Source organism: Artibeus jamaicensis, unplaced genomic scaffold (assembly GCF_021234435.1).
Source record: "Artibeus jamaicensis isolate MK-2021 breed Jamaican fruit bat unplaced genomic scaffold, CSHL_Jam_final scaffold_847, whole genome shotgun sequence".
NCBI lineage: Eukaryota > Metazoa > Chordata > Mammalia > Chiroptera > Phyllostomidae > Artibeus > Artibeus jamaicensis.
Genome location: NW_026522057.1, coordinates 31,583,395 through 31,599,054, shown reverse-complemented (window position 1 = coordinate 31,599,054; position 15,660 = coordinate 31,583,395). Strand labels below are relative to the sequence as shown.

The 15,660-nt window shown below is 65.2% G+C and overlaps 2 protein-coding genes and 1 long non-coding RNA gene across 3 annotated transcripts; 2 read left to right on the top strand and 1 right to left on the bottom strand.

The window, feature by feature from the left end:
• Positions 1-228: 228 nt before the first annotated feature.
• Positions 229-7,060, top strand: PLEKHN1 (pleckstrin homology domain containing N1). The gene is made up of 16 exons (XM_037146972.2): positions 229-500; positions 595-697; positions 2,834-2,980; positions 3,069-3,149; positions 3,262-3,334; positions 3,611-3,738; positions 3,808-3,939; positions 4,049-4,129; positions 4,629-4,704; positions 4,808-4,956; positions 5,072-5,221; positions 5,366-5,506; positions 5,686-5,826; positions 6,010-6,222; positions 6,307-6,355; positions 6,442-7,060. Exons 1-16 carry the CDS (start codon positions 418-420, stop codon positions 6,555-6,557), a joined length of 1,863 nt encoding a protein of 620 aa, XP_037002867.2. The 5' UTR covers positions 229-417; the 3' UTR covers positions 6,558-7,060.
• PERM1 (PPARGC1 and ESRR induced regulator, muscle 1) lies at positions 7,032-13,133 on the bottom strand. The gene is made up of 3 exons (XM_053660626.1): positions 9,285-13,133; positions 8,539-8,664; positions 7,032-8,359 (listed from the first exon to the last, which is right to left on the bottom strand). Exons 1-3 carry the CDS (start codon positions 11,263-11,265, stop codon positions 8,256-8,258), a joined length of 2,211 nt encoding a protein of 736 aa, XP_053516601.1. The 5' UTR covers positions 11,266-13,133; the 3' UTR covers positions 7,032-8,255.
• LOC119050519 (uncharacterized) lies at positions 11,824-14,169 on the top strand. Its single transcript, XR_005082763.2, has 3 exons — positions 11,824-11,904; positions 13,260-13,556; positions 13,960-14,169. It is a non-coding gene; the product is annotated as an uncharacterized LOC119050519 (long non-coding RNA).
• The last annotated feature ends 1,491 nt before the right edge of the window (positions 14,170-15,660 follow it).

The following is a 15,660-nucleotide window of genomic DNA, read 5'->3' as shown; positions in this document are numbered from 1 at the left end:
ACTCAAGTTGGCGTGGTGGTGGAAACAGGATGTGTGCTCACGTGGGGTGCTTTCAGAGGGGTCCCCAGGCCTTCTGAGCTCCAGCCCAGACGCCCCAGCCTAAGTTCTGGCAGGTCACGTGCTCAGGGGCCAGGCCTGAGAGACCCGTCCCATTCATACTAGAGGCTGAGCCAGGGGGTCCTCACCCCACACCCCCAGGCTGGCCTGCTGGTAGGGAAGACCCAGCTCAGAGGACTGAGAGGCTCCGCGCAGGTAGAGCCGGTCTCTCCCAGAGAGGCTCCGCCCTCGCCCAGCCCTTGGGAACCGGGCTGGACGCCCGGCCCGCCTCCAGGGGGTGGGGGCAGGAGGCTCAGGACTCGGGACCCAGACCCGTAGTCCAGCTCGCTGGGGCCAGCCACTCGGCCGCCACCGCAGCCCATGGGGAACAGCCACTGCGTCCCTCAGGCTCCCAGAAGGCTCCGGGCCTCCTTCTCCAGAAAGCCCTCGCTGAAGGGTAGTAGGTGAGAGGCGGGCGTGGCCTCGGCGCTGGGTCCCGGGGTCACCCTCAGCCTGCCTGGAGGAACAGGCTGTGAGCCCCCCTCCCCTTGTCCCCAGAGAGGATGGCACAAGGAAGCTGGCTGGCCTGTTTGGCACCGAGGCCCGTGCTGAGGGGGACACCACCACCGCCGACAAGTTCTTCTACTACATCCCTGGGACGGTGAGCGGCGGGCGTGGCCCAGCCCCGGGGCGGCCTCCCAGGGGTGCAGTGGTGCGGCCTGAGTTGGGCTGCGAGTGCCCCACGTCTGCTCAGCTCGGGGTCTCGTGGCTCAGCCGGGGAAGGGGGGACACGGGGTGTCAAACCCAGAACCAGGTGAGGAAGTAGGAGCAGCCCCGCCCCAGGAGCTCCTCCAGCCGAAAGTCTGAGCGGAGAGCGAAACCCGGACAAGCTCTGAGTCAGTGGGTGAGCGAGCAGCCGCGGCGCTGTGGGCGGGGCCTCGGAGCCGCCTCGGAGGGGGCGCTGCCACCGGGCGGGCGAGCCCCGGTGTCCGCCTGCCTGGCCCAGGACTGGATAGTGAGCGTGTCCAGCCGCGTTTGGGTTGGACCAGACCCACATATCTCTGATCTGTTGCTGTGTGGGCTTGGATGTCGTGTTCCTAATGTGGATGTGAATCCCACTTACTCGGGGGAGGGGCTTGGGTGATCAGTGAGTGGGCCTCTCGCCCAGTCTGGGCCTCAGTTTCTTCCAAGGAGTCTTCCAGCACCCACCACCGCCTCCTCCCAGAGCGGCGCCCTGTGTCCCCCACCCCAGGGCCACACAGCAAGCCCTGCCGACCTGAAAACCACCCCTCCCCCACCCAGCTCCTCTAGGGCTGAGAGGCCGCTGAGGGGGTTTGGGCCAGGGCTCCACCCTGCACTCCTGGTCCCGTTGGCCTGGGCTTCCAGGGCTCCCTGAGGGCAAGCACCGGCTTTAGAAGCCAGGTCCCTCGGAGGCACAGGGTGCTTCCGGGTCCTTCCATGTGGCCACATCTCAGACCTCAGCTCCTGCTGTCTGGGCCCCAGACACATCACAGGACCCTGGTGGAGTCCCTTGAGGTGTGGTGGTCCTCTTTTGCCAGGACTGGTGGCTGGAGAGGGGACCAGGTGTATTGCACCTCTGGAGATGGGGCTGGGGAGAAGCCAGCTCCCCCTGGGTCCTGCCTGGGTGGCTCTGAGCTGACTCCTCCCCAGGCCACAGGGCCATCTTCACAGCCCTTCCTGCTCCTTGGCCTATTTTTCACGATCCCATCCCAGTGTCGTTCCCCAAACTGGGTGTGGGAGCAGGAGGCCCCACCCAGAGGCAGGGAGGCCGGGAAGCTGCAAGTCTGTCGGTACACATTCCTGGGCTTGTCCGTGGGGCACAGCCACCAGCGGGGCAGCCTCTGCAGGTCCTGGAGGGGGCACGGCCCCTCCACAGTGCAACCTCCCATCCCAGGTCAGCACTCAGCCCTGTCTGACCCCAGTCTGGCGATTAACCCCGTTTGCGGAGGCCTCTCTGTGCCTCAGAACTGGCTGTGTGTTTGTGGGTACCAGCAGACAGGCCCTGAGCCCCCAGCACATCCCAGGAGGCCCCAGCGATACAGCGGTGCGCAAAACAGACAGAAGCCCTGTTCTCAGGGTGTCTCTGTGCCTGTGACAGAGCCCTGACCTCACCAACCAGCAAAAGACAGGATCAGTAAGGCGTGATTGGCACAGGGGCCCAGAGGTGAGGGCTTAGAGGGCACCAGACGGTCTTGCCTGGGATGGGGGCACATGAGCCCGCCCTGAAGGAGGGGAGAAGACAGCCCAGGCAGAGGGAGCAGCCAACCCCAAGGCCCTGAGCCAGGCATGCACCTGGTGTGTGGCAAGAGCAGGAGGGCCGGGGGCAGGGAGCAGGTCACAGAGGACCCCTAGGCTGTGGCCTGGCCTCCGCTCAGTGACATCAGGGGTCAGGGGTGCTTACTCTCTCTCCAGCCCCGCACTCACAGACGTCACATTGGCAGGTTGAAATGGGCCGTGGAGGGGCTGGCAAAGACTACAGATGGTTTCAGATTCTTTTTAGAACCAGGTGTCAGACATCTCCCAGCCAACACCGGAGACTTCGGCTGGGGGGGGGGGGGGGGTTGGGCATCATCTCTCTCAGACACCAAACTCTGTGACCAGCGAGTCCTGGGGGCGCTAAGTAACCAAAGTAAGGACACAGTCTGAGTCCAGCCATCACTGTCTCCACCACGAGACCACACACGTGCTCCACGACTGGCAGTGAGGCCGCATGCGTGCATGCGCGCTCCTGCACGAGCCGGGGCTCAAGCCCCCCCCTGAGCGCCGCTCCCCACAGGACCTCCCGGGCCTGGAAAGCCAGCGAGAACACCTGGACCAGCCACTGCTGAGCGTTTTCAAGAAGGGGCGACGCAAGGTGCCCGTGAGGAACCTGGGCAAGGTTGTGCACTACGCCAAGGTCCAGCTGAGGTTCCAGCACAGCCAGGTGGGGGCCGGGCCAGGTGGGCACTTGGGGCCCAGCCTGCAGCCTGCCCCCCCGCCCCGGCACTCAGACTGTGGCACTGCTCCCCCAGGACATCAGCGACTGCTACCTGGAGCTCTTTCCTTCCCACCTCTACTTCCAGGCCCACGGTTCTGAGGGACTCACTTTCCAGGTGAGGGGTGTGGGCAGATGGAGGAGGCTGGCAGGATGGGGAGAAGGCCCCTTGGGAGGCCGTGGCTACCCCGGGGGTGTCCCCCAGCTCCCCTCCCACTGTGCTCCGGCAGGGGCTGTTACCGCTGGTGGAGCTGAGCATCTGCCCGCTGGAGGGATCCAGAGAGCATGCCTTCCAGATCACAGGTGCGAGGGGACATGGTCGGTCCCGGCCCCGGGAGGCCCAGAGGGCCAGGGCTGCTCAGTGACCTTGGCCTGTGGCCAGGCGCCTTGACCATATTCAGGTTCCCGACATTTCCTCCAGTGGACACACAGCCACGTGCCGCACTGGGGCGGGAGGCAGCAGGTCTTGGACGGCGCCCTAGGCCCCTCCCAGCTGCAGCCCCGGGGTCCTGGGGGGGGGGGACCTGGGGAGGGCCCTCTCCTGTGGGCTGCTAGCCTGCCCCACTGCTCCTCCCACAGGCCCGCTGCCCGCCCCCCTTCTGGTGGTCTGCCCCAGCCCGGCCGAGCTGGGTCTCTGGCTCTACCACCTGGAAAAGCAGATGGCTCTCCTGGGAGGACCGCAGCGCTGCCACTCGGCACCCCCACAGGTCAGTGCCGGGAACCCCGCGCCCCTCCCTAAGCCCCGCCGCCTACCTGCCCTGACCCCACTTTCCCAGGGCGCTCCCGAGGACGAGCTCCCGTGGAGTCTGCAGCACAGGCTGACCCAGCTGCGGACGGCGTGGGGGCGCCCAGCAGTGGGCAGTGCCATCTGTGCCTCGAGGGTCAAGCTGCAGCACCTGCCATCACAGGTCGGTGGGGAACGTGGGGTGAGAGGGTGGGGGGTGGCGGCGGCCAGTGGGGACCAGGCTCGTGTTGTATGTCTGCGGAGACCCCACGCTGCCCTTTGACCACTGCTAGGAGCAATGGGACCGCCTCCTGGTCCTGTACCCCACGTCCCTGGCCATTTTCTCTGAGGAGGCTGACGGGCTTGGCTTTAAGGTGGGTCCTCCCCACAGCGACCAACCCCAGGGTGGTGCCCTGTGCGTGGGGGTGGGAGGGGGCAGTGGCTCAGGAGAAACCTGTATTTCGGGGCCAGTCGGGACAGAGCGTCCTGGCCCCACCCACCCAGCTGGCTGCCCTGGTCAGTCTGGTCTCGGCTCTGATGTGGGCAAGAGGGGCCCTGCCAGGCACCCAAGTTGCCCAGAGGAGCTGGTGGCTTCCAGTTGCTGCTGGGGGGACACATGTGTCTTAGCAGTGAGGGAGGGGACCTGTCCCAGTAAGCCTGGGCTGTGTGTCTGTCTGCCATTGGTTGATGAAGGCCCCACCCAGAGGCGGGGGAGGGGCGTAAAGATGCCCCCGGGGCAGATGGGGCGCACCTGGCCCCCTCAAGGCTGTCAGCCTGGGCCCTGCCGCACCCCGCCTGATGTCCCCAGCCCTGAAGGGCCATCGCAGTGATGGGCCCAGACAGCGGCCCCACCCTCCCCTGCTGTCCCTGCAGGGGGAGCTGCCACTCAGCGCCATCCACATCAACCTGGAGGAGAAGGGGAAGCAGATTCGCTCCTTCCTGATCGAAGGTGGGCTGCGGCCGGGCCTGGGAGGGTGGGCGTGAGCCCAGTGGGTGCCAGCTCCTCCGTGGGGCCCGGGGGCGCCTCACAGGGTCTGTGTGCTGTGTGCCAGGCCGCCTCATCAACACCATCCGCGTGCTGTGCGCCAGCTACGAGGACTACAGCCACTGGCTGCTCTGCCTGCAGACCATCTCCCACGGGGAGGGGGTGCCTCTCCTGCCCGGCCCCGAGAGCCTCCCGGGGCTGCGGGCACCCACCCAGGTGAGGGGTCGGCAGGCCCTGGACATGATGGAAATGGGGGCAGGGGGTGGGGCTTGGCGTGGGTCAGTGAGGCAGGGCCTGCCCTGCGGCTTACCACCCGCGCCCCCAACACCAGGTCCTGGGCGGTGGCCGAGGCTCACTCTCTTCAGATGGACAGACCAGCTGGGACTCGGGGTGCCCAGCACCCCCTTCCACCCGTACCAGCCGCTCCCTCCCCGAATGCTCAGCACCGTCCACCGCTGGCTGCCCCACCCAGCCTGCACCTGTGAGTACGGGGGGCGGGGGGGGCATGAGGTGAGTTTGTGCTGGGGAGTCTGGGTCCCCGTGGTACCTCATTCCTCACGGGAAGCTAGCTCCTCAGGGGCTGCGTGGGAGACGGAGACTCTTCTGAAAGACTCTGTCCCCACAGGACCAGGGCAGCCCTGGCCGTGGCAGCGGCAGTGTGCAGAAGGCAGAGCTGAGACGGGCTGGCAGCAGTCGGTTTCCCAGAAGCAAGGCCAGGGGCGAGGGGCCCGGCTCAGCCTCCCCGCTGCACCTGGACCTGACCAAGGTGGGCCCAGCCGTCGACCCCAGCTCCGGGTCTGGCTCTCCCTCTGCCTTCCACCTCCCTGTCCTGTCTGTCTGGCCCAGGAGGTCCTGGAGCCACCCAAAAACCTCTCGAGGAGGAGGAGAAGGAGGAAGGAGGACCTGGGCGTGTCCAGCTTCAGGAGACCCATTTCTGCCTCGCAGGTGACCAGGCTGAGCCTGGAGGACGACCCGGAGGCCCCGGACCACTCACTGGAGACACCACACTCCCCCCTGTACGCCGACCCCTACACACCGCCTGCCACCTCTCAACACAAAATCAGAGACGTCCGGGGCCTGGATGAGGTCAGTTCTCTGCTGGTGATGGAACGGGCCGTGCCGCTTGGGGTCAGGTGCTGCTCCCCCAGGGCCTGGGGTTGCCACCACCTAAGGGTCAGAGGAAGCCTGAGGTCTGTGGGGCAAGCCCCTCCACGAGGGGAGCAGGGGCCTGTGGGCAAGGGTCTCAAGTCACCAACACCGTGCCGGCAGTTCCTCACCGCGATGAAGAGCTCCCGTGGACCCGAGCCCGCGAGTCTGTTCCCTTCCGTCCCCGTGTCCGTGCCGGTCTCCGACCCCAGCTCTGCAGCCTCCGGCCCTCACTTGCTCTCCAGGAAGGGAGCCCTGCAGGGCCGAGCCTCTCAGCGGCACCGGGGCTCCGCCAAGGGCCGCGAGCCCCGGCCCCCCGACTCCCCGAAGCAGCTTGTGAGTAGCAGCCCCCACCCTGGGCAGCGAGACCACGGACAGGGCGTGTGGGCTGGGCTCTCATGCTTGTGTTTGGGCCTCCAGGTCGCCCCTCCCAAGGAAGTTTCACTCAAGCCCCTGCTGCGCCCACCAGGTGAGTGAGAGACCCTGCCTCTGTCGGGGGGGGGGGGCTCTGGGTGTCACTTCCTGAAGGCACACGCTCCTCTGCCTCTCCCCCAGATGGCGAACCCCCCAGGAACTATGACAACATCTGGGACAAGGCTCTGTCCCCCCACCACCAGCAACGGCCCCGTGGAGCCACCGAGGCTGAGGGGGGGCTCCCCCAGTGGATCTGATGGGCCCGGGCAGCTGTTTCTCAGGACTGCCTGCCAGTGCCAGCCCTGGGGGGTCTCCAGCAAGGCCTGGTTGCTGTGGGGCCACTGGCCGACCACCCCCCACCCAACACTGGGCAGGGTCTAACCCCAGGGGTGCGGAGAGGGTGTCGGATCCCTGAGTTTTCTAGGCTCTGGAGGGGCCGAGAGGACGACCTTACCCTGAGGGTGCCCAAAACCGGTGCAGCCGGACCGCAGACCAGAGCGGGACACCCAGAGGGGCCAAATCCTGGCCTAGGCCCAGGGAGAGAGTGAGGGAGGGGCTTGATGGGGGCTTCACCAGGGAATGGGAGAACGGAGCAGGGGTGAAGGTCAGAGGGCTAAGAAAGTGGGGTTAGTGAGGGTCGGAGTACGTGAGGTCATGAGGTCAGAGGTGGCAGAGGGTTGGCCGGGCACATGTGAGTGGGGCAGTGACGCGCAGGAGAAAGGACAAGAGACTGAACAAGAAAGAAGAGAAGGAAACTTTATTTGTCTGTGTCCACACGTTCTTCCCTCGGCAGCCAGGGGCCCCTGCTGCGTGGAACCTGTGCCCGCTGCCCCTGGCCATGTGCCCCTCTAGCACCTCCCCCGCGCCCTGCCCACCTTCCTGCCCCGTCTCTGGCTCCTCTCAGCCCTGGCCCAGTCCCAAGTGGCCCGTCCCTCCACCTGATACCACCGAACTCTGCTGTGCACCTTGTCCAGGGCTCCCCTGAGCAGGGGCCCCAGGCTCTGCCCTGCAGACCCCCACCCTGCAGGGGCCGCTGGGGTCACCTCCGACAGCCCCTGGAGGTGCCTGCTTGCTGTCTCAGGCAGGACCCTGGGAGGCCTTGGCCACAGGCCCTTGGGCTTGGGGCTCAAAGAGGCCTCAGAGGCCCTGCCAGCCCAGCACTCTTGAGAACAGGGCAGAGAGTCCCTGGGATGCCCCCCACCCCAGCGTCCCCAGACCACCCTGCCCCTCACCCCGCCCCCTGCCCAGATATCCAGGCGGGGCTCCGCTGCTGCCAGCGCTCTGGCATCCTCTAACTCCAACACTCCTCCTGCTGCTCATCCTCTAACAGACGACCAGACAAAACAGACCCAGTTACATTTGACTTCAGATAAACCACAAACAGTTTCCTGGTATAAGTGCAGTGGTACTTTGGTACTCGTTTTCAATTTGCTCCAGGCGGGGATCGGACAAGCGCCGAAACCAGCAAATGCTGAGAGATGAAGCGTCTCCCCTTGGGGGGCGCCGGTGTCTCGGCCCCCACAAGTTCTAGCAATGCGACGAGTCCCAAGCAGGTGCCAAGTGCCGAAACATGCTTTTCTCACCGAAATGCAATGCGTGCAGGGTCCGCCGTATGCCGAGGTACGACTGCACGTCTCTGGCACTGACTGCAATTCCACTTTTGCTGGACATCCCGTTTTTTTTTTGGCAAATCTGTCCAGCTCCCTGCTCGGCCCCAGCCACCCAACCTGCCAAACCCACCCCCCCCTCCCCAGGGTATGGAGCACAGCCTGGGCTTCGGCCACTGGCTTGAGCCGTGGGTGGAGTCCAAGGAAGCCGGGACTCAGGACCCTGGCTCCTTCCTAGATGCTGCCGCAGAACACAAGGGTCAAAGGGCGAGGCCAGAGGGCAGCACCTCATCCTGAGTGCCTGTGGCCACTTCCTTGTCCTGCATCTTCCTGGGCCAAGTGTGGGTCCTAGGAGCTGGGGCTGGGGCTGGGGCTGGGGCTATGGCGCCCACGCCCCACCTGCCGACGGAAGTAGCGGATGGCGGAGATGGTGCCGATGTTGGCCAGCAAGACTGCGAGGGAAGAGGAGGCTGCCTGAGTCACCACCTGCACCTGCAGGGCCCGGCCCTCCAAGGGCGGGAGGGTGGGGCGGGCAGTGGGTCAGAGAAGAAACCTGTGCCTCCCCTCATCCCTGTGGGCACCCCAGCTGACTTCTCAGCACCAGCCCCTCTGGCCCCCAGGGCCCCCAAACCTGTTTTCCAGGCGTCGGGGGTGTGCAGGTCTGATGTCCTCACAGCCCAGGTAGCAAAGGCCACGAACACCAGGCACATGTCATTCTGGCTGAAGGTCAGTGAGGTGAGGGGTCCCCAGGGCTTTTCTAGGAAAGAAGAGTCTGTTCTGAGCTCCAGCCACCACCCCACTGAGACACATCTGCCCTGCACGCGTCTGTCTGGGGACAGTCTACCCTGCACACGTCTGTGCGGAACATGCCTTCCCTGCGCATGTCTGGGGACATGTCTGCCCTGGGACACACTTTCTGAATCACATCTTCCCCGCGATACCTCTGTCCCAAGACACAGGGCAGCATGTGGCACAGCTGAGTCAGGTCGATGTGGGTGAGTGGCCTCTGGGACACCGTTTCCTGGTTTCTACAGGAGCCTCCAGAAGGAGTGTGAGATGAAACCCATCGAGCGCCCGCTGCCCGGGGCCCCCCTGCCAGCAGCTGGGGGCAGGGCTCGAGTATCGTCTGGCCCTGCACTCAGGGTGACAGTCAGTGCACGGCCAAGCCCCTGAATGACCCGGCCTGGGCTGCCCCACCTGGACTGTGCCCTGGGGTGGCCAGGAACTGGTTCCTCCTTCCCAGATCATCCTCGGGGCCCGCCCCCAGCTCCCGACCGGGGTCCCGGCCTGCCCCTCCCCAGTGGCCGTCCTGGCTGACATCCCTGGACAGTGTGTTCCCGGGATGTGGACAGGCCATGGGGCCCCCACGACACGCACCTGCTGGCCTGAGCACCATGTCGAGCTGCTCTGCTGTGGCCAGGCTGGGCTCCAGCGGGGCGCCAGGCTCTGCTCCCTGGGGAGTGGATGTGGGGGCCTCTGCGGCCCGCAGTTGGAGAGGGTCAGCCGGCCCCAGCACGCCCCCTAACCTGTCCTCCCCAAGGAAGTGTTCGTAGACCTCAGGGATGGAGATGGGCATGGGGGCTCCAGGCAGAGCGGCTGGCCCAGGCTTGGCTTGCAGGGCTGGGGCTGGGGACTGGCGCCGCCGGTGCCTAGATCTCTGGGCTCGGCTGTCGCAGAAGAAGAACTCACACACTTCCGGCCACTGGGCTTGGGCTGGGGCCTTGCTGGCCTCTGCGGCCTCCTCGGCATCTTCGTCCTCCTCCTCGATAGTGTCACAGAAGAAGAACTCATAGGCTTCGGGGACAGTCACCGCGAAGCAGCTTCTGTACCCAAGGCCCTCAGAGGCGGAGGGGGCAGGGGGGGGCACGTGCTTCAGGATCCGAGACTGGGGGGCCCGGGGCCCCACAGCTACTGCGTCCCAAGCTCCAGGCCCCCCACGGCTCCCCGAAGCCGTCCTGGGGGCTGAGGACCAGGCTGGCCCTGGTGAGAGGGGTCTCGAGGCCTCTCCTGACCCCGGCTCCTCGGGGCTGGGCACAGTCACTGAGAACCGCACTTTCTTCTTCTTGGCGGCTTGGACGGGCCCTGGGGAGGGCTCCTCCAAGGCATGTCCAGGGGTGTCTGCTGAGGGCTCCCCTGTGGGCTTCTCTTGGTGCCCCCCTGAAGACACAACAGGGCTCGGATATAGCTCGGCTGGTGGGGCAGCCCCTGCCTCCTCCAGGTCAGGCGGGGTCTGGGGGACAGAGGCAGGTGCAGGTACACACACGTCAGGCTGAGCCTTTCGGACGGGTCTGGATGCGTCCACCTCCAGTGTGACCTCTGGGCTCAGCGCGGGCCGCTGCACGTCCAGTGGAGGCTTGTGGGCGGCTGCAGACCCAGTCGTGTCAGGATGAAGCTCGGAGGCAGTTTCAGACACAGCCGTGTCGGACTGAGCGGTCGAGAAATCCGGGCAAGGGCCCTGGGCAGGTGTGGACACAGCGTGTGGGCCAGGTCTGGGGGTCGTCCTGAGCAGGTCTGCACCTTGCTCAGCAGTGAGGAGGGGTGCAGACGGATCCGGCCCAGGCCTGGCCACCAGCTCAGGGGCTGCCGTAGACTCTGGCCCCAGCTTGTCCTGCTGGGCTCCTGTCGTCTGCTCCGCCGTCCCAGCCGAGGGTCCCTTCCCCATGGTCCCAGCTGGGCCAAGGTCGTCCTTGGGCCTGGCCTGAGTGGGCAACGGGGAGCCCGGCGGGGTGGATGCAGGGCCTGCGGCCCCTGAGCGCCCACCCCCCTTGGCACCTGCGGCACGCCTCTTCTTTCGGCTGGGGCTTCGGGGCGGGGCTCCGGGGCTTCCAGGGGGCCTCTGGGATGCAGTGCTGTGGGCTGCAGTGCTGTGCCCTGACCCTGGGGGCTCAGGGCTCGGAGGAGGCTCCCCAGGGGGCTTAGGGGGAGAGTCCCGGGGGGCCGGCCCCTGCAGAAGCCTCTGCATCTCGTCTCCGGAAGATACTGGACCTTGGAGGGGTGTGCTCTGGCCAGGAGGGGCAGCACCGGAGCTGAGGGACGGCTGGGCTTCTGACCGTGCTGACGTGCCGGGCATCTGCTGACCAGCCTCCGGGGCCAGGACGGGCTCTTGCCAAGACCTGCTGACCAGCTGCTGTGGGGCTGCCTGGCCCTCCTCCTTGAAACCACGCCAGCCACTGCCCCCAAGGAGGGGCTGGGGCCCAGGGGGACTGCTGCCACTGCTGTCCCCTTGGTCAATGTCACTGGACAGAAGCTCATCCCCTGAGGCCAGGCCGGCCTGCAGGAGGCCACACTCCTCGGCAACGGCCGAGAACTCAGCCCAGTCCTGGTCGCTCAGCTGGACGCTGTACTGGAAGTTCTCCATTTTGGGTCAGTAGGGGCACGTGTGAGGCTGAGCTCGGGGTCTTCACGCACTGCCACGCCCTGCCCCGGCTCGGCGCTAGGCCAGCATCGCCGTCCTGCACGGGGGCCCAGCAGGAAGCAGGGGCAAGCTGGCTGCTGCCTCCGGGTCCGACTATCCGCAGCCCCACGGTCTGTTTTCAAGCTGACCCCAAGTGGCAATTTCAGGGCACGTTGTCACACTCCGTCCACCAAACGCAGCTCTAGATCGGCGAGGTGCGTTGAGAAATAGGACCCTCGTGTTCTGATTTTCTGCCCGAGAAGTGGCTTTCCTTCGTATCTTCGAGCATTTTTGGTTCAGCTGGGTCAGCCCTCTCCTGCAACCTGCCCTCAAACAGGCTGACTTCACACAGCAAAGCCCACCTCACGAGGGTCAGCCCTGCCCTATCCCAGCATGCTCCAGGTGGCAGCTGGCCATGGGGGAGGGGCCACAGTGACCAGCAGGTGACCAGCCTTTGACGATGACCTTCCAGGAGCCTTGGCTGGGACTGGCTGCTGGGCTCCCTCCAGCTCCCCAAGGTCAGGGTGCACTCGGTCATCAGGAAGACCTGAGCAAGAGATCACAGACCAGAAGTGGGGCTTCTGCCTCCCAGCAGCTCCCTAGGTAAGGTTTCCCAGAGGGTCAGGCGGGGCCCCTGACCCGGACCTGCCCAGCCAGCAGAGGCCCCTCTGCCTGCCCCGTCTCGGCGACCTGCGGTGACCCTAGCTGGAGAGCCTCTAACTCTCAGGCCCCCGTGGGGGCTGCCCTGGCCTTGGTCAGCCCAGTTCTGGGATGCAGACGCCTGGGCGCCAGGGTGCCGGGGCTTCCTGACCAGTGAACTTCGCCCTCTCCTCTAGGTCTAGGGAAGGTCCCTGTGGGGTCTGGCCACCTTTGGGACCCTTCAGGACTGGAATGAGAGGCAGCTGGCGTCATACCTGGGACCCCGTGGCCAGCCGGGCAGCAGAGCGGGGCGTCCGAGCTGCCTTTCCCAGAGCGGCTTGGTGCTAGGCTCGCCGTGTAGGCCCCACCCCCACAGCCAAAAATACCGTCCGGGGGTCACATGTCTTCTGCCAGCTCTCAGGGTCCAGGCCACAAATAGATGGCATTTGAGGGGCCTCCAGCTACGTGAGGGACACCTTCCTGGTCAGGTGGGACGCCAGCCAGAGAATGCTGACCAGCGCTCAGCACCTGCCGCCTCCTTCTGCCTGGCTGAAGTCCGCTGCTTCCTCTTAAAGGGGCCCCACGTCTGTGAGGTCTCAGAACGCCCTCCCGTTGCCTCACTGCCAGCAGCCCTCCAAGACTAGCTCAGGCCCCCTGGGTCTCGGGGCTTGACCCTGCCGCCTGTGGGGAATGGAGGCAGTTAGAATGACAAGCTAGGAACTGATGGATTCCAGAATGTTCCTCGAGGTCCTTTGCAGGTGGGCTGCTGCAGACCCGAGGGCAGGGCTTGCACCTCCCCCTCCAGGCCCAGGGGCACACCGGCCCTTCCCCGGCAGCTCTGTCCACCCTGCTGGGGCTTGCGGGGCCCGTGGGGCATTAAAGGCTTCTCTGTCGGGGCACCCCCACGGGCATGGCCCCTGGGCCTCTGGAGAGGGTTGGGAGGGGCCGAGGAGGATAGTGAGCTGCTCCCCCCTGGCACCTCCCCACCTGGCTCCTGGGGATGGGACCCGAGGGGGCTGCCAACCCCCAGGTGTGCCAGTCACCAAAGAGAAGGCAGGGGTGATGTGCCTCCAACAGGGGCTGGAGGGTGGCAGCCCCTCCAGGACCCCCTGAGCCCTTTCCCGAAACCGTCCATCCTGGGGGGCTGCCAGAAGGACCCTCAGTTCCAGCTGAGCTGCGTGAAGCACAGAGAGGGTGAGTGACCTGTGCCAGCCCCACAGCCACCAAGGGGCAGAGTCCGGCCCCAAAGTCCCTGCTCTTGGTGGTGTCCCAGGCCACCCTGACCTGACTTCAGGGCTGCACTGCCTTTCCCTGCGCAGGTCACTGTGACACACATGCCTCCAGACTCCTGGTGGGGGACACGAGGGAGGAGCAGCGGGCCAGACACACAGGGAGGTAGAGAGGCTCCCTACTGCACCACGTCGTGAGGAGGAGGTAGAGAGCCTGGGACGAAAGTCGAGAGAGTCTGAGGGTCAAGCCTCAGGGGCAAGGACAGCAGGGCCCCGGCTGTGAGGGAGACAAGGAATCCCAAGGAAGAGCCCGGCAGGGTGGCCGAGCCTCGGTGAGCCACTCCGTGTGCCACACGTGCAGGAAGCACCCAAGGAGACAAGCAGCAGGTGAGCGGCCGTGTGGCTCCCACCAGACGCCACACAGGAAGGTGGGAGCGGGCCTGGCCTGGGGCGACAGTCACCCCCGAGGCTTTCTTTGTCCTCGCTCCCGTGTCTCCTGCGAGGGCTCCCCTCCTCGCCACACCACCCACGCCTCTCTGGTCCAGAAGTGGGGGCTCGCACACCAGGCAGTTCTGCGACCCCCGCTTCAGTTGATGCTCATGTTGCCACCTGGATGCAGACTCAGATCCCAGGTTGAGGGCTCGGACCCACGAGACTGCTGCCCCTCTGATGCCAGGTCCCAGGATATCTGTCCAACTGGACACAAATCACTGGTTCCCTGGTGGCTGCCCTTTAGACTCATTTGCTGGAGCAGCTTGCAGAACTGAGGGAAACACTTTACTTTTACCAGTTGGTGACAAACGGACGTGACAAAGGTGACAGAGGAGCCCCTGGATAGGAGAGAAGTGATCAGCAAGGCAGGCAGACTTGGCCGAGCATCTGCATCCTCTGGGCCCCCTCCCCGTCCACCCCGTTCACTCTCCCGGAAGCTCTGTCACTCTCTGCAGGGTGCCTTTGTGTGAACAGAAGTTTGAATCGATAAAATTGAAATTGCATCATAGTTCAAGGCGTCAACAGTTTCCTTTCTGGTTATCACGAGTTCCCTTCCCGGGCACCCCATGGCAGCCCCAGGTGGGCCTTTCTCAATGCACACAGGGAGGGCAGGGGAGAGGCTGGCTCCGAGGCTGCGGGCGTGGGGTGGACGACAGCGGGGGACCTGCAAAGACCCGGACGGCCTTGGGAAGACCACCTGTCACAGGAGTTATTTCCACCCCCATCACGATCATCAGGGCGGCCTGGGGCCCGACAAGGAAACCAGGCAGGGCTCCGCCGCAGGCCCACGGGACCCTAGCCCAGCCCCTCGGTGGGCGGAGGCGCTGAGTCTGCGGAGACCGGCGCCTGGGCCGGGGTGCGAAAAGGGGAGCGCACGCTCGGGCGGGAGGGCGCACGCCCCACGCAGGGGGCACCCAGGCAGTCGTGCAAAGAGGGGGTGGACGGCGGCGCCGCCTGCTGTACCCCTAGTGGCCACCAGAGGGCACCAGGACTCCACCGGAAGCCGACAGCCAGGTCCCTCTGGACACTTCTCTGGTTGCCAGGACCCCTTTCCCGAAGACTTGTGGCTCCTTGAACCCTGGGCCTTGAGACAGCGAGCTCTCAGAACACAGCCAGCTTCCAACGAGCAGCTGTTGCACGCCAGGCAGTCTTAAGTCTCAACAGGTATACACGCAGGAAGCCATCACCACGGTCCAGAGAGTGAACTTGCCCGTCGCCCCTGAAGGCTCCCCGCCCCGGGGAAACGCCCCCTCCCTGCTCCCAGCGGAGCACCACCGGCTTCGTGCTGAGCGGCAGTCAGGCGGCGCTGCTCGGGATTTTGTACAAATGGATGAGGACAACAGGAGGGTGTGTCTGGTGTCCGCTGCTCTGCATCCACAGCACTGTGCGTATCGGTAGTTCCTGTTTCTTCTTTTCAATGTGGAGTGTTCTGTTGTTGGACGCACAGTTGGTTTACCCACACTGTGGGTACAAAGCCGCGGTGCGCGTTTGCGATCCGGTCTCGGTGTGGACGTGTGTTTTCACTTCTCTTGGGGCGGGATGGCTGGGCCTCAGGCAGCCACACGTTTAACTTTCTAAGAACCTGCCAGATGGTTCCTCTGGCTGATGTGATTCACGTAAGTGGCGGCTTGCAAAGGTCGCTGGTTCAATTCCCAGTCGGCGCACGCCAGGGTTGTGGGCCAGGTCCCGGGTTGGGGGATTGGGATCCTGTGAGAGGCAAACGACTGATGGATCTCTCACACAGGGATGTTTCTCTCCGCGTCTCCCTCCCTTCCCTTCTCTCTAAAAGTGAGTAAACAGAATCTTTTAAAAAATAAAGAAACTGCCAGACTGTTTCCCAGTATGTCTAGGTCTCCCTCCCACCATTGGTGTGTGAGTCACATCCTGGCCCACACCAGCTGTGACCGTGCTTTTACCTTCCTAACCATGAGCAGTGGTGCCTCACTGTGGTCTCCACCTGACCTTCCTTGAGGACCAGTGATGCTGGGCACCTTTTCAT

Bases quoted from the DNA above. Each gene is read 5' to 3' on its own strand.
- PLEKHN1 (XM_037146972.2), top strand. From the start codon at position 418: ATGGGGAACAGCCACTGCGTCCCTCAGGCTCCCAGAAGGCTCCGGGCC. The intron at 3,150-3,261 runs GTGAGGGGTGTG...GTGCTCCGGCAG, and splicing joins CTGAGGGACTCACTTTCCAG to GGGCTGTTACCGCTGGTGGA. The intron at 5,827-6,009 runs GTCAGTTCTCTG...CCGTGCCGGCAG, and splicing joins ACGTCCGGGGCCTGGATGAG to TTCCTCACCGCGATGAAGAG.
- PERM1 (XM_053660626.1), bottom strand. From the start codon at position 11,265: ATGGAGAACTTCCAGTACAGCGTCCAGCTGAGCGACCAGGACTGGGCT. The intron at 8,665-9,284 runs GTGCGTGTCGTG...CTTCTTTCCTAG, and splicing joins CATGGTGCTCAGGCCAGCAG to AAAAGCCCTGGGGACCCCTC. The intron at 8,360-8,538 runs GTTTGGGGGCCC...CTTCCCTCGCAG, and splicing joins CCCCGACGCCTGGAAAACAG to TCTTGCTGGCCAACATCGGC.